The sequence below is a fragment of the Colobus angolensis genome, unplaced genomic scaffold, assembly GCF_000951035.1.
Source record: "Colobus angolensis palliatus isolate OR3802 unplaced genomic scaffold, Cang.pa_1.0 Scaffold82, whole genome shotgun sequence".
Lineage (NCBI taxonomy): Eukaryota > Metazoa > Chordata > Mammalia > Primates > Cercopithecidae > Colobus > Colobus angolensis.
In genome coordinates this window covers 8,213,681-8,226,384 of record NW_012122043.1, presented here as the reverse complement: position 1 = coordinate 8,226,384, position 12,704 = coordinate 8,213,681, and the positions used below count along the sequence as shown (strand labels likewise).

At 45.8% G+C, this 12,704-nt stretch overlaps 1 protein-coding gene across 1 annotated transcript in view; it reads left to right on the top strand.

The window, feature by feature from the left end:
- Window positions 1-12,704, top strand: part of TRPM8 (transient receptor potential cation channel, subfamily M, member 8) — a 98,983-nt gene that overhangs the window by 4,975 nt on the left and 81,304 nt on the right. Inside the window, exons 2-3 of the mRNA XM_011929628.1 lie at window positions 4,043-4,164; window positions 7,657-7,730. Coding sequence (XP_011785018.1) covers window positions 4,048-4,164; window positions 7,657-7,730 — 191 coding nt within the window. The 5' untranslated portion in view covers window positions 4,043-4,047. The remainder of the gene's footprint in view (window positions 1-4,042; window positions 4,165-7,656; window positions 7,731-12,704) is intronic.

The following is a 12,704-nucleotide window of genomic DNA, read 5'->3' as shown; positions in this document are numbered from 1 at the left end:
ATCATTTGGTTTTGCACAACCCTTGCAAAGGTCAGTCAGAAAGGGTTGTGCAAAAATAGCCGTGTTATGTGACTCTGTTTTCAGAGCTTCACTTTCCCCCTTGGCATAATCAACCTGGAAGGTCCTAAAATTTTATTTTCTTTTTACAATCCCTTTACTTTGGCCATTAGTAAGTTTAGGGCATGATTTCTAGTGCCCCCTGAGGACCTCGGAATAGGCTCCCCCTGTGGCTGGATAAGCCCCTCACTTAACCAGTCTCTTTCTCTTATTTTATCCTCAGCTCACTTATTTCTCTTTGGTTCCTTTGTTTTATGTAATATTTTAGTAAGTTTCTTTAATTCTTTGTGCACTGAGATAAAATATAAGCATTTACACTGAAAACAAAAGTCTACCACGTCATCTCTACTTATTATCATATCTGATATTTTCCCTCCAGCCTCTGTCTCCCTTTCCTGAACTGCCTAAAGTTATGTGAGTGTTTGCCTTCCTTGTTCCCCATTCCCAGGTGTGTCTTTCTACTGCACTCACAGCTGAATTGGCTCAGGATACGATTCCTAGATCACAATCTTTTCCCTCTTAAAAAAATATAAACACTGTTCCATTTTCTTCTAGTTTATAGTATTGAAGAAGAGAAGTTTCATACCAGCTTGGTTTTCTCCTTTAGTAATTTTTTTCTGCTATATTGCTTGTATGTTTTTATGTTTATTCTTATACTTAAATGATTTCATCTGGATACCTCTGGCCCTATTAATTTTGCTTGGTAGTGGACCCAGTGAGATTTTTATTGTGAAGACTCAAATCTTTTTTTATCTCACGGAAGATTTATTGTGTTGATTTTTTAATGACTCTGTCTCTTGTAAATAGAACATTCTCTTCTCCTGAAAGGCCTGTTACTGACATGTTGAATCTCCAGTGTTCTCCATGGCTCCTCTAGCAATGGCCACAGCCAGGTTTGGTGCAGCTGTACCAAGGGGTTTTCCGGTGGGGTGGGTTAAAGTGGAGAAACACAACCCCATGTCCCCTGCTGTCATGCTCTGCCTACCCAATGCTGCTGGCACCAGGTTACCGTGCGGGGCGCCATGGGCTGGCATCCACTGCACATCTCGAGCACATTCTCTGGTTTGACATTGGGTCATACGATGCTGCCAGTCTTTGCCACACCTGATTAGGGTGCCAATTTCATTAGAAATAAGGATGACTGTCAATTAAGTATTTCACTGGTGGGTCTTGAGACTTCTAGTCTCAGCTTCCATCGTGCCTGGGGAAGCACCTCTCTCTCTCCTGCCTGTGGAGGCTGTAGCCAGAAAACAATAAAACAATGACAACAACAAACTGTCCAGAGCTGGAAAAAAACAAAAACAGCCAAAATTGAGTATGCATGTAAAGAGAGCTTATGATCAATGTAAACATTTTGGACCAATATCTGGTTAGAATCAGTAAAATACCAGGACTTCAGAATAAGGGGAACACGCTGGGTAGGAAGAAGAGCAGGGAGGCTGCCATCAGGATTTTCTTTATAAGGTCAAAACTCTAATGAAAACAGAACTCTTTTTATGGTGTTGGGGGGAAAAGTGTTGAATGCAATAAAAAGACATTCCCATGGATGAAAAGCTTCTCACGGGTTCCTCCTAGGCTTTGCTGTGCTCAGATCATCCCCAGGGACCTTCTCCTGACACTGACCAAGAAGTCCAAGGTGGGCTCATGCTGGGCATGGACATCCCAGCCCTTTGCCCATTTTTTCCAGGGAATTTTGGATCACTGGATATGGCAGTGTGATTTTGTTACTTCTCCCTGGCACGTGATGCACCAAGGGATGGGCTTTCTCCCCCTGCCTTTCCCGTTCACTCTTTTTCAGGGCCATCTCCTTTTCAGCAGACCCCTCCCCTCACTCTCCAGGGCCCCAGACGCTCTCTTCCCATATTGCTTCTCTTGGGCCTCAGGCCTTAGGTTCCTTCTTCCAATGCTGCTTTCACTTCCGAGACGGAAGTCCTGCAAGAATGTGTCTAGAAGATCAACAAACTTGCAGTCATGGGATAGCTGTTTTCTAAGACTGTATGCCAAGACCCAGAGTCAACCAACTTGAATATCAACTGGTCTCAGAGAACCAGTTGAGACTACCAGCTGCTGAGAAAGGCTTTCGGAATGTCAGAGGAGGGCTATTTGTTGCGTCTCTTAAATGACTTCCCAATGTTTTGTTTGATAGAAATGTGATTTGAAGGCAAAAATACCCCTTTCCTGCTCCAGTGAAATAAACAGTTTTTCATTTCAAGGCAAATGCAGTCACTTCCTAAGCATTGGTGCCCTACTTAGAAGCAATTTGCTGTAAGGGAATAATAGTGAATACCTTGCAGGATTGATTTGTGGTTTTGCAATAATGTATGTAAAGTGCCAATTAATACTCTCAGCTTCTCTTTGAAATGCCTGGGGAGAGAAGTAAAAGAAGCGCTTGTTGTTTTAAACAGTCTAGACCAACCATTTGGAGTGCGTTTTAAAGCAGTGACAGTCTGTGGTGTGGGAGGCCTGTGGCTGGCCTGGGATGGGCGATCTGGACGGAGGAGTCATGGTCGCTGGGTTGAGGGTCTGAGAGCAGAGTGTGGCTGAGTGGTGGGTCTGCTCTGTGCCTTAGACGTTTCTGCATTTGGGAGTTATAGAAGGTGACGTGGAAGTAGTTTGCAAACCGAAGGAGGATTTGCGAGGTGGTATCGATTCAATCAAATTATTCATCCAATAAATATTCATGCAGCTCTCCTTTATGCACTGTGCCAGGCCCTGAAAGTCTAGTGGTGAACAAGATACAGTCCTTGGCCTCAGCAAGTTAATAGGGGTCAAACAGACCATTGAAAAAATCATGATGCCCGCAGCTTGGTGTGGGTTGAAGGGGCCACAGAGGCAGGTGAGCGCTTGCCCAGCATTGTGGGGCATCTCCCTGAAGAAGTGATGAGTGAGCTGAGCCTAGAGGATGAGCAGGAGATGACAGCTGGAGGGGTATGGGAAGAGGGCTCTGGACAGGGGGTGGGACCCCAGATAGGAAAGGCAGGCCCAGAGAGAGAGGGAGGTGGGCACAGCCAGGCCGGAGAGGTGGAGACCGGCAGGGCCCCTTGCCAAGGGCAGAGACAACGTGAGAGCCTTGGAAGGGGTGAGGAGGAAGGACTGCCACTGGGATGTGGTGGGACAGACAGGGAGGAGCTTGGAGCCAGGAGGAGGGGACTCAGGGAGACATGGTGCGCAGGATGGTGTTTTCATTTACTGTGTCTGCAGGACAGCCCTAGAGGTTGAGTAGACATTGACGGGTTTTGTCTCGAGCTTGGGATATGGGTCTGAGTTAGAGTTTGGGAGACGAGGAGAGAGGGGCCTCCTGAAATATGGGGTGGGGGCATCTTAGAGTGAGAAAAACAGAGCAAGGACCCCAGGAAGCATTGCATGACAGATAAGGTTTTGCAATGTCCAGGTTAGCAGCCTGCTCCAGAGCCCAAGAGGGAAGTCTTGGGCGTTAGAGTTTCAGGATGACCTGGGACATGCTGACCCCAAACCCTACCCACCACCCTTCAGGGGCAGGGGTCTTCTTTTCTGCCTGAGGTCCAAGTCCTCTGGCCAATACAGGCTGCTAACCATAGTCTGCTCTGTATATTCTCTTCATCCTCAATTTATTACTTAACAAGTAGCTATTGCAAGCCCCTCAGATGTAGTGCACTGTGATGCATGTGGTACAGACTGCCATTTCAGAGCTTGTAGTCTGGTGGGGCCATGCACTCGGCCACTGCAAAGAGGGGGCGCCCAGGAAGGGATCCTGACTCAGGGGTGAGGGGCCAGGGAGAATGGGCTGAGGGGTGGAAACACCATCTGGGTCTTGGAGGGTGAAGAGGAATTAGGGGCAGGGGCACAATTACTGTGATGGGCTGAATGGAGCATCACATGCAATGAGTGGGACATTGCATGTGGCAAAGAGGAGAGGGTGGAGGGAAAGAGGCATTGGGGTGAAACTTAGAAGGAAGCCCTTTTACCGTTTGTAACCCAAACTTATCCCCTCCACCCATCGCCATAGAAAAGATGTCCTTTGGGGGAGCCAAGCTGAGCATGAGGAACAGAAGGAACGGCACTCTGGACAGCACCCGGACCCTGTACTCCAGCGCGTCTCGGAGCACAGACTTGTCTTACAGTGAAAGCGTAAGTCATGCACATCACCTGTTTGAAAGGTTTCACTGGAACCTTCATAAGGCGTTAAATCATGCATTTGCACATTGACTTTTAGGAAATTTTAAATGCCATGTCTTCACAATTCCTTTCACTACGTAATGCTCAGTGCTCTTGCTTCTGGTCTGAGTCTTGAATCTCAGTCCCTTCTCCAGCTCTATGGCCAGGGTCTCAGTTTGGGTCCATCTGCATTTGTTCTTGCAATGGCCTCCTAGCTGCACTCCTTCGCACTGTCTCTCCTGGTTCCAAGCCAGCTTCTACGCTGCCTTCAGGACACAGACGTGCCCAGTCATGGCTTCTTGGGTGAGCTGGAGCTGGGTTGGGTGCCAGCGGGAGGTGTGTCCTTAGCATCTCTCTGCCACTCTCTGCCTGGCTTTGCTGACACTGGGCTGAGTTCCCTCCTGCAGGTTTCCCACCCGCTCTCAAATCCTGTCCAACACTCTCATTTGTCAAGAAATTAGGACAATATTCCAGCCTGACATCCAGTTCTCCCGGACTACAGTGTTAACAGTCAGGATAGTGGCTAGCTTTGGAAAGTAGGAATTGGTGTTGGGGGTGGTTCTGGCATGTTGTTTAGGATTTTGATCTCACTGGTGGGTTCCATGGGGGCTGACTTGTGATCTATCATTGAGCTGTAAGAAACCACACACACAAACAAACACGCAAAAACTTGCTCTCCCCCAGCTTGGGTCTGCCTCCCAGGGCCCAGACTAGGCAAGTGAGGCACCCCTGATGCAAAAGTTAAGGAGGTGCCAGTCCTCAGGGGCTGCCCCTGCACTTGCATGCCTGGGGGGGACTGACCACCTCCTTACACTTGCTCCCCAGTCTCACCTCAGTCCTGGCCACGGGAGAAGCAAACAGTGGGCCAAGGGCAGTGGTAGCTTTTCCAGTGTTTACCCCCTTGCTCTCTTCCTTCAACCCCAGTGACGAAGCACCTCTGGGAGGGCCTTTCTGGAGGGATCCACCTGGCCTCAGCATCGGAGCCCTGGGAGATGGACAGAGGCTGACTCTTTCTGGAGCCTGCTGCTGTGACCTTCTGCTGGATGGGTCTCCTCTCCTCAGCCCCTGTGGGTCACCCCCTCCCAGATGCAGGCATCTCTATGGGTAGAACTGCTGAGGCCACGCAGGCACATCTCAGCTCTGGGGGGTTCCTTTTTGTCCCCTAAGCACATGTATGCCTCTGCAAAGTGTATTTTCGGAGGGTTTTTTAAGCAACAAAGCAGTTTTTAAAAATCATCACCCTTCCTCCATGATCATTGACTACGCAGCTTCCACAGCTGTTTTCTTCCTTCCTGTTAAGTAGACTTGAAATTAGTTAAGTGGATGAGAAAATTACAAGTAAAAATGGGCATCACAGACTTTCAAAACTGTACAGGTGAGCATTGAAGTTATTTTTGCTTTCAAAATGTTTGTGTTGAAAGATACATAGAAAAGAATGTATACAGGTGAATTTCCAACTTAAAAAGAATATTGAAATGAATGCTCTTGTGCCCACCACCCGCTTGAGAAATAGCATATCGCCCCCATGTGGCCGCCCAGTTGGCTTTCCTCTCTCCTATCAGAGGTTATAACCACTATCCTGAATTTTGTGCTACCCATTCCTTGCTTTTATTTATAATTTTATGACTTGAGTATACGTATCTCTCTAAACAATACATTGTTTAGTTTCGTTCTGGTTTGAACATTCATGGAATTGTACTATGAGTATTTTTTTGTGAGTTCCCTTTTTTTTTTTTTTGCTTAAAACTGTTTTTGAGATTCATCCACGGTGAGATGTGTAACCATTGTTGATTTATTTCACGGCTGTGCTGTGCCCCACTGTGTGCTTATGTTTATTTATTCAGCCTAAGGGGGATAGCACATGGGTTTCTGGGCTTTGTTATTAAGAGCAATACCGCTTTTAACATTCTTAGATGTGGAAGCCATGTCTACCTGGAAAATATTCTTTGAGTTGAGGCTTGGTAGGTGAAGGTAAACATCTCTCTTTCATAGGGTCTGGGTTTAAGACACAGGACTTATGGGGAAACTTATGTTCAAAGGATTGGGAAGATAAGGCACGTGGTCACCTTTCTCTGATACCATAGGACTTGCAGGGGCAGAGGGTGAAAGGGAAGGGGGCACATTGTGAACTTCATTCCAGGAGAGGGGACTTCCCCCTTTGCAGTGCATGGCTGGTGGCAGCCTTGCTGGGGGGGATAAGAAGTCAGGGCTGGCTCTGGTGCTAGTGGCATGTTCTTATGAGGCCAACTGTGTGTAAAGCTGTCCGAGAACTCCAGCTACCAGTAATCTGGTGACCTGTGGGAAGTGGCATTGGATTGCCGGGGAGGGGAAGCTCCTAGCAGCCCCACCTCCCCAGGGAAAGGCAGCCCTCTGAGGCTGAAAATTTATTGCCAGGCAGCTTTGCCAGCCATTCTGAGTGTGCAAGTCATTCATGGGACAATCCTGCCTTTCTCCACCAGGGACTCTTCTTCAGGGAGGTAACTTTACTGGCAATAGTGGACAATGTTCGGGAATGGCTGTATCTATTTACATACCCATCCGTGGTGGGCATGAGTCCCACTGCCCTCCCCTTTAACCATGCTGGGTGTTTACTGCCTTGGATATTTTTGGAACCTGGTGGGTGTTAAATGGGATCTCACTATGGTTTTCCTTTGCATTTGCTCATTCTGAATGAGGTTGAGCTTCCTTTCATATGTTTATGGGCTATTCTCCTTCAATGAACGCTTACTCTTGCCTTCGGCCATATTTTTTCCACTGGATCGCCTCTCATTCTTACTGATGTACGGCGCTTATATGTTCTGGCTACAAATCCTGTGATCTTTCCTACATGATGCAAATACCTTCTCCCACTTTGAGGAGTGAAGCTATTTTTAAAGGAGTTTTCATTTGTTCCCAAATAATGTGCTTCTGCCAACTTAAGGGACGTTTTGGTTTATAAAGGCTTTTGGTTTTTTGTCAGAATTAGGTCCCAGATGTGCCTAACTACCTCACTCACGGAGGGATAAATACAATTATGGAGGGTTTTTGGAATATGTCTTCTTTTAAACGGCAAGCATAAGAGGAATGGGAATCTGCATTGATATATTATTTATGAAAAACTATCATCCAATGCCTATATTCTCCATGGTAGCCTTAGAGGTGGAAAAACATAGTTTATATGTTTTTATATTATGTTTAATTATGTTTTTAAAACATAATTTATATTTATTTATAATATGTTTATATACAAGGTAAGCCCAAAATACTTTTAGAAAGATTTTCCATTTAGTTATAAAAATTATAATGTATGCATCTTTAAAAAAAGCTTTGTGTATTCTAAAGGCATGAACAAATGCTGGATGCTATGAATATGTGGTAAATTCTTAAAGCCTTTGAAGTGGGGTTACATCATATTTAGTATTCATTAATATCAGCAAGGGGTGAGAATGAATTAGTAATGTGTTATTCAATGTTCTCTCTCTGAAGGACTTGGCGAATTTTATTCAAGCAAATTTTAAGAAACGAGAATGTGTCTTCTTTACCAAAGATTCCAAGGCCACGTAAGCTACCATTTTCCCTCCATTTTTGCTTTCCACGTTCAAAAAAATTATCAACCACCATTACAACAAGCAAACAAATGCTCACTGGTTCATTGTTAAAGATGTCTTCGTCTCTTAATTCTCAGAAACATTGTGTGGGCAGGAAGGATCTGGCAAGGAGCTTGTAGTTGCTACTTAGAGCTATACAATTCTGTTTGGTATTTTCAACTTTGGCAGTAGTTGGAAAAGTCACTGAGGGAGGCTGTCACTCTCTTCAGTATTCCCATGAGATTGGGAACCGACCTGAGTGACCTTGGTGAGGAAAGTTGTTTTACAGCAGTTGGCTGGCAATACCATGTATGTGTACATATGTCCATCTTACTGGCTCCTCCGTCAGGCTTTTCCTCCCCGCTGTTGACTTTGGGTCTTTCCTTCTAACTGAGTGTTCATCTACTGTAAGTCTCATGTGTTTTGGAACATTAAGGCTGGGTTACAAAAGCAGTCTTCACCAGCTCAGCTTACAGGAGATCTTCAATAAATGTTGATGAGCAAGTGAGTGAATGGGTCGACTAGTGCTCACCCCTTGTGCAGAAGATACATTTGAATCTAATTAAACAACTTTAATCCTACCTCCCACTCTCCTTATTCTTCTCTGCCTCTTCTTTTTTTGTTGGCCGGAGATGCAAGAAACAGTCTCGCTATTAATTGGAAGTTGCTGCTGTAATTTATAATGAAAAGACCTTCTGTTGAACAGAGGCAATGAACAGAGGAAGGATGTAGAAATAAGGAAAAAAGCTTTAGAATCAGCTTTGGTTTCGACCTTGACTTGGCTGGCTCCTCACGGTGTGGCCTTGAGCCAATTATTCTCTTCTCTAAAGCTAATTCTCTTATCCTAAAAATCTAGCAAAAGCATACCTCTTGGGTGGTGGTATTCAGTGATGCAGCATATAAAATACCTACCATAATGCTTCAGAGCATAATTCTTACTCCACGTGAATTAGAAAATGAACACCAGAAAAACTAACAGATCTCTGCTTTGTCACTGGTATAAATTTACGCATCATGAGTCATTCTGACAAAGTATAAGCTCTGTAAGTCCACTGTTTATCCCCTGTATGTTTCATGAATGGGACTCACATACTGGATTGCTAATACTATCAATCTCCTTGCAAGGAAGCTGTTATTATCTTTAAGGCAAGTGAGGCCCAGAGAGGTTCAGTATTTTACCCATGGTCACATGTCCAGTGGAAGAAGGATGACAGACTTGAGCCCAGGCTTTCTGATTCCAAGGTTGTGCCTTTTCCATGCCCTCAGTTGCCTCCCTTTCTAAGAATGACATTGCTTTGGGCAGAACAAATTCCTCAACACGTTCTCGGTTACAGACGTTCAGTCTAACTGGCATAAGTGGAAGCTGGAGGGGGGATTCTGTGGGGTGTGATCCTGTGGCTGAAAAGCACAGCCCGATCCAGGGCTTCAACAATGTTGCCAAGACTCTGTCTCTTTCCACCTGTTGTTTTTTCTGCCCTTCTCTGATGGACAGGCTCTTCACTGGTGGAGGCAAAATGGTCATTGTTTGTTGTGCGTTATCAGCTTTCCACATGCCAGTTAGAGCAAAGAAGGCCTTGCTCCTAGCAATTCCATCAAAAGTCCTGGGCTGATGTTCATGGCTCTTAATGGTCTGGCTTGGGCCATGTGCCTCTCTCTAAACTAACCCCTAGGGCTGGAGGATGGATTAGTTGTGTGGGACAGTGGAATATGCTGATTGGCAAGCCTCGGGCGATGTGTCCAGGTGAACCCAGTGCAGAAAGGGATGATTCCTCATGGGAAAATCAGGGCGCACTTACCAGCAGAAGGGGAAGTAGATGCAGGTGAGGGAAACCTATGGCTGTCCACCTTACAGTGCTTGATTACACCTCAAATCTGGGTCAAAATGAAGGGAGATGTGGTGGGCAGCCACAGCCCTCCGCAACACAAGCAGAGCGCAGGAACACCTCAGTTCCCGTCTCAGAGGGGATGCAAGGATGCAGGATTCTATAATCTTTGAATCCCCCATATTTATTATTTCTTTCTCTCCATAGGTAGTGGGAACTCTCCATGTAATCTAAGTTACCCATCAGACAAGGGTTTCAGGTGAAGTGATGATTAATTATATTGATACCCTGGTTTTGCTGTTACTTGCCACACTAGATGACACAAGCCGCCAAAGTCTCTCCTGAGAGTTCCCAGGGTTGCCACCCTGGTGCTAAGCCCAACGCACCCTTGCCTCTCTACTCTGACTTCTTGCGGATGCCACTGCAAGATGGTGCCACACATTTGCCCCTGCTGCTGTGTCCTCCGAGATGTGCTTCCAGCTTAGGAGCCACCTTCTGGCACACTATGGGTAGTAAGCTCCTAGGTCTGGATTTGTTCTAGTCACTTCTCACTTCCTTGGCCATGCTGGGTTCCAGGTAGAAACAGAAAGAATGCTACCTTCACAATAGCAGCACTGTGCAACAGAACTTTCTGCCATTGTGGAAGTCTTCTATGTCTGCACCATCCAATACAGTAGCTGCGAGCCACGTTTGGCTATTGATCATTTGAAATGTGGCTAGGACAACCAAGGAATGTTTTCAACTTTATTTAATTTCACTTAATTTAAATATAAAATTAAATAGCCACATGAGGTCAGTGGCTACCATATTGGACAGTGTAGTACTACAGGATTCAGACTTGGTCCAAGGGGGTAGAACTAGGATGCTTTCCTGTCCTCTTCATTTCTCCTATCTGTCATCCCTATTCCTCCTTCAGGTATCTGCACTCCTAATGCCTTCCTGGCAATCTCTCTTCTCCATTTATAAACCAATTCATACAAATTGGTGCTTAGAGGGCTACCAGCCCATAGACCAGAGCTGCCAGGCAGCTCTCTTGGTCAAGGTCACCTGTGACACACCCCTAAGCAGGGAAAAGGGCTCAACAGCCTGTTTTCAGTTATAGCAAGAACAGGTGGGTCAGGGAATTCTCTCCCCCATCCTCCAGTGAGCTTGGGTGAGTGGACAGATCCCAAAGGATTGTGGGACAGTGGAGGCCACGGAGAGAGAAGAGAAACATGAGGAAGCAGCCTGGGCTCAGGAAGTGCCCTAACACTTAGGAAGAGAGAGGGCTGAGGACATTGTTCTCAATTCTGGTTGACATTTTCTTGGCCACATTGAGTGATGCCCTGGGAACTGTTCCAACACAGAGATGAGTTTGCTGCTGGAGGGTGATTTTGGATCCAGTCTCTAGCTCAATTTTTATAGCTTTAGAAAATATTAAATGCCTTGAGAAATATTTTGAATAGGGATCATTTTCATACTATGTGGTAATTAAGACTTTTGGTTACAAGGAGCTCAACTACCTAAACCTAAAGAGGGATTTACTATAGGGAAAAAGAAATGCCACCTAAGATCAGACAGTGGCCAGGCCTCTGGAGTGGTTAGAAAGAGTGACTGATGAGGGGGTACTCAGCAGGTCTCCTCTGCCCGTTCATGACTCCACCTCTCCCTACACACCTGTTCTCTTCTTTCTCAGAGTAGCTATGATTGTGTTGTGGTACCTGATCTTCCACGTCACAGGCCCAGACCTACAGAGAGATGGGAGCAGCTCTTTTGGTCCTAATTTCAAAATCTTAAGAAAGGGTTGCCTACGTCAATTCTGGATTAACCTCCCATCCTTGGGCTTGTCAATTATGAACATTTCCACAATTCAGTTACATGAACAGGCTCATCTTGATCCTATTGTGTAGACGAGGTTGGAGAGAAGAGACAGTCTCACTGGAGCCCATGTCAATGCACCATCTCTAGCAGGGACCTGCCCTGACGTATCTCCAGCAGCATCCCCAACCCCCAGGAGAGCAAGCTGCTCGTGAGGATTGCTGCTGAGAAGCATTTGTTCCTCATTATAGAGTCTCTTTGTTGAGTGGCTTTGGTTGTTACCCTGGGCTTCCAGTACTTCAAGAAGATCACTATTAGCAGAGCAGCTCCAGCTGGAGCCAATTGTTTCCAGACAGCAGAAACTTGGCCACAATTTGGCTGGGAATCTATCTGCTTCTGGAGTGGTCATAAAATTTGCCCATAAGGCAACTCATTTCTGTTCCTATTATGTTTTTAGAAACAGTCATAGAAATGCATATCACTATTACCAGCTTGTAAATGAAAATGTGACCTCCCGCCACAGAGTGCTTTTAGAATTAATCCTACATTTTGCCATATGTTAAATAAGGTGAACAGTGAAGAAGACCTTGAGAATACAGCTTTTCTCTGGCCATGAACAGTTATTTATACTTAAGCTTGTATTCTGGAAGGGAAACATATCTACTTTACAAAAATCGTTGAGGATACAAACTATTTAAAAGAAGATCTATCAATGTATTTATTCACTCATTTTTTCATTCATTCAAAGAACATTTGCTAAATGCCCTGATGTGCCAGAAACATGGGGACAGAGAATATAAGATAAAGAGTCCAGCTGGAAGCAAACCCTAACAGGATTTCCTCAGTTTGTATATCTTTGACTCAGCCTGTGCAGGGGATCCTTGCTCCAGAGTCACCATGTATGGTTGCCTGGGCTGTGCACTGCACAAGGATGCTGGGGGTGAGTGGAGTTGAATCTCGTTATCTGACCCTGCATCCTGGTACTGACCCACATCTGCAGAGGGGGATGCCTTTCCTGGTAGGTGAGTGGTGAATGGGTGGCCACAGACTTTATTGTGGGGTCTAGGACGTGGATAAGAGTGATGGAGGCACCGATCCTACCAGGACTTTGGCAACAGGTGTAAACTGGGACTGTCCTGAGCAAATCAGGACATCGAGTCACCCACTGATAAAAGGAGAGCTGTGCCCTTCAGACCTGCTTCAGTGACCAAACATGTCTCCCAGTTTGCTGCTCTCTAGCCTTCTCGGGACAGAACTCTCTGTTCTCCTTCTCCATTGGCCATGGCCCCCTCGAATCCCCAGCACCTTGGTCTGTTCTCCTTCTCCA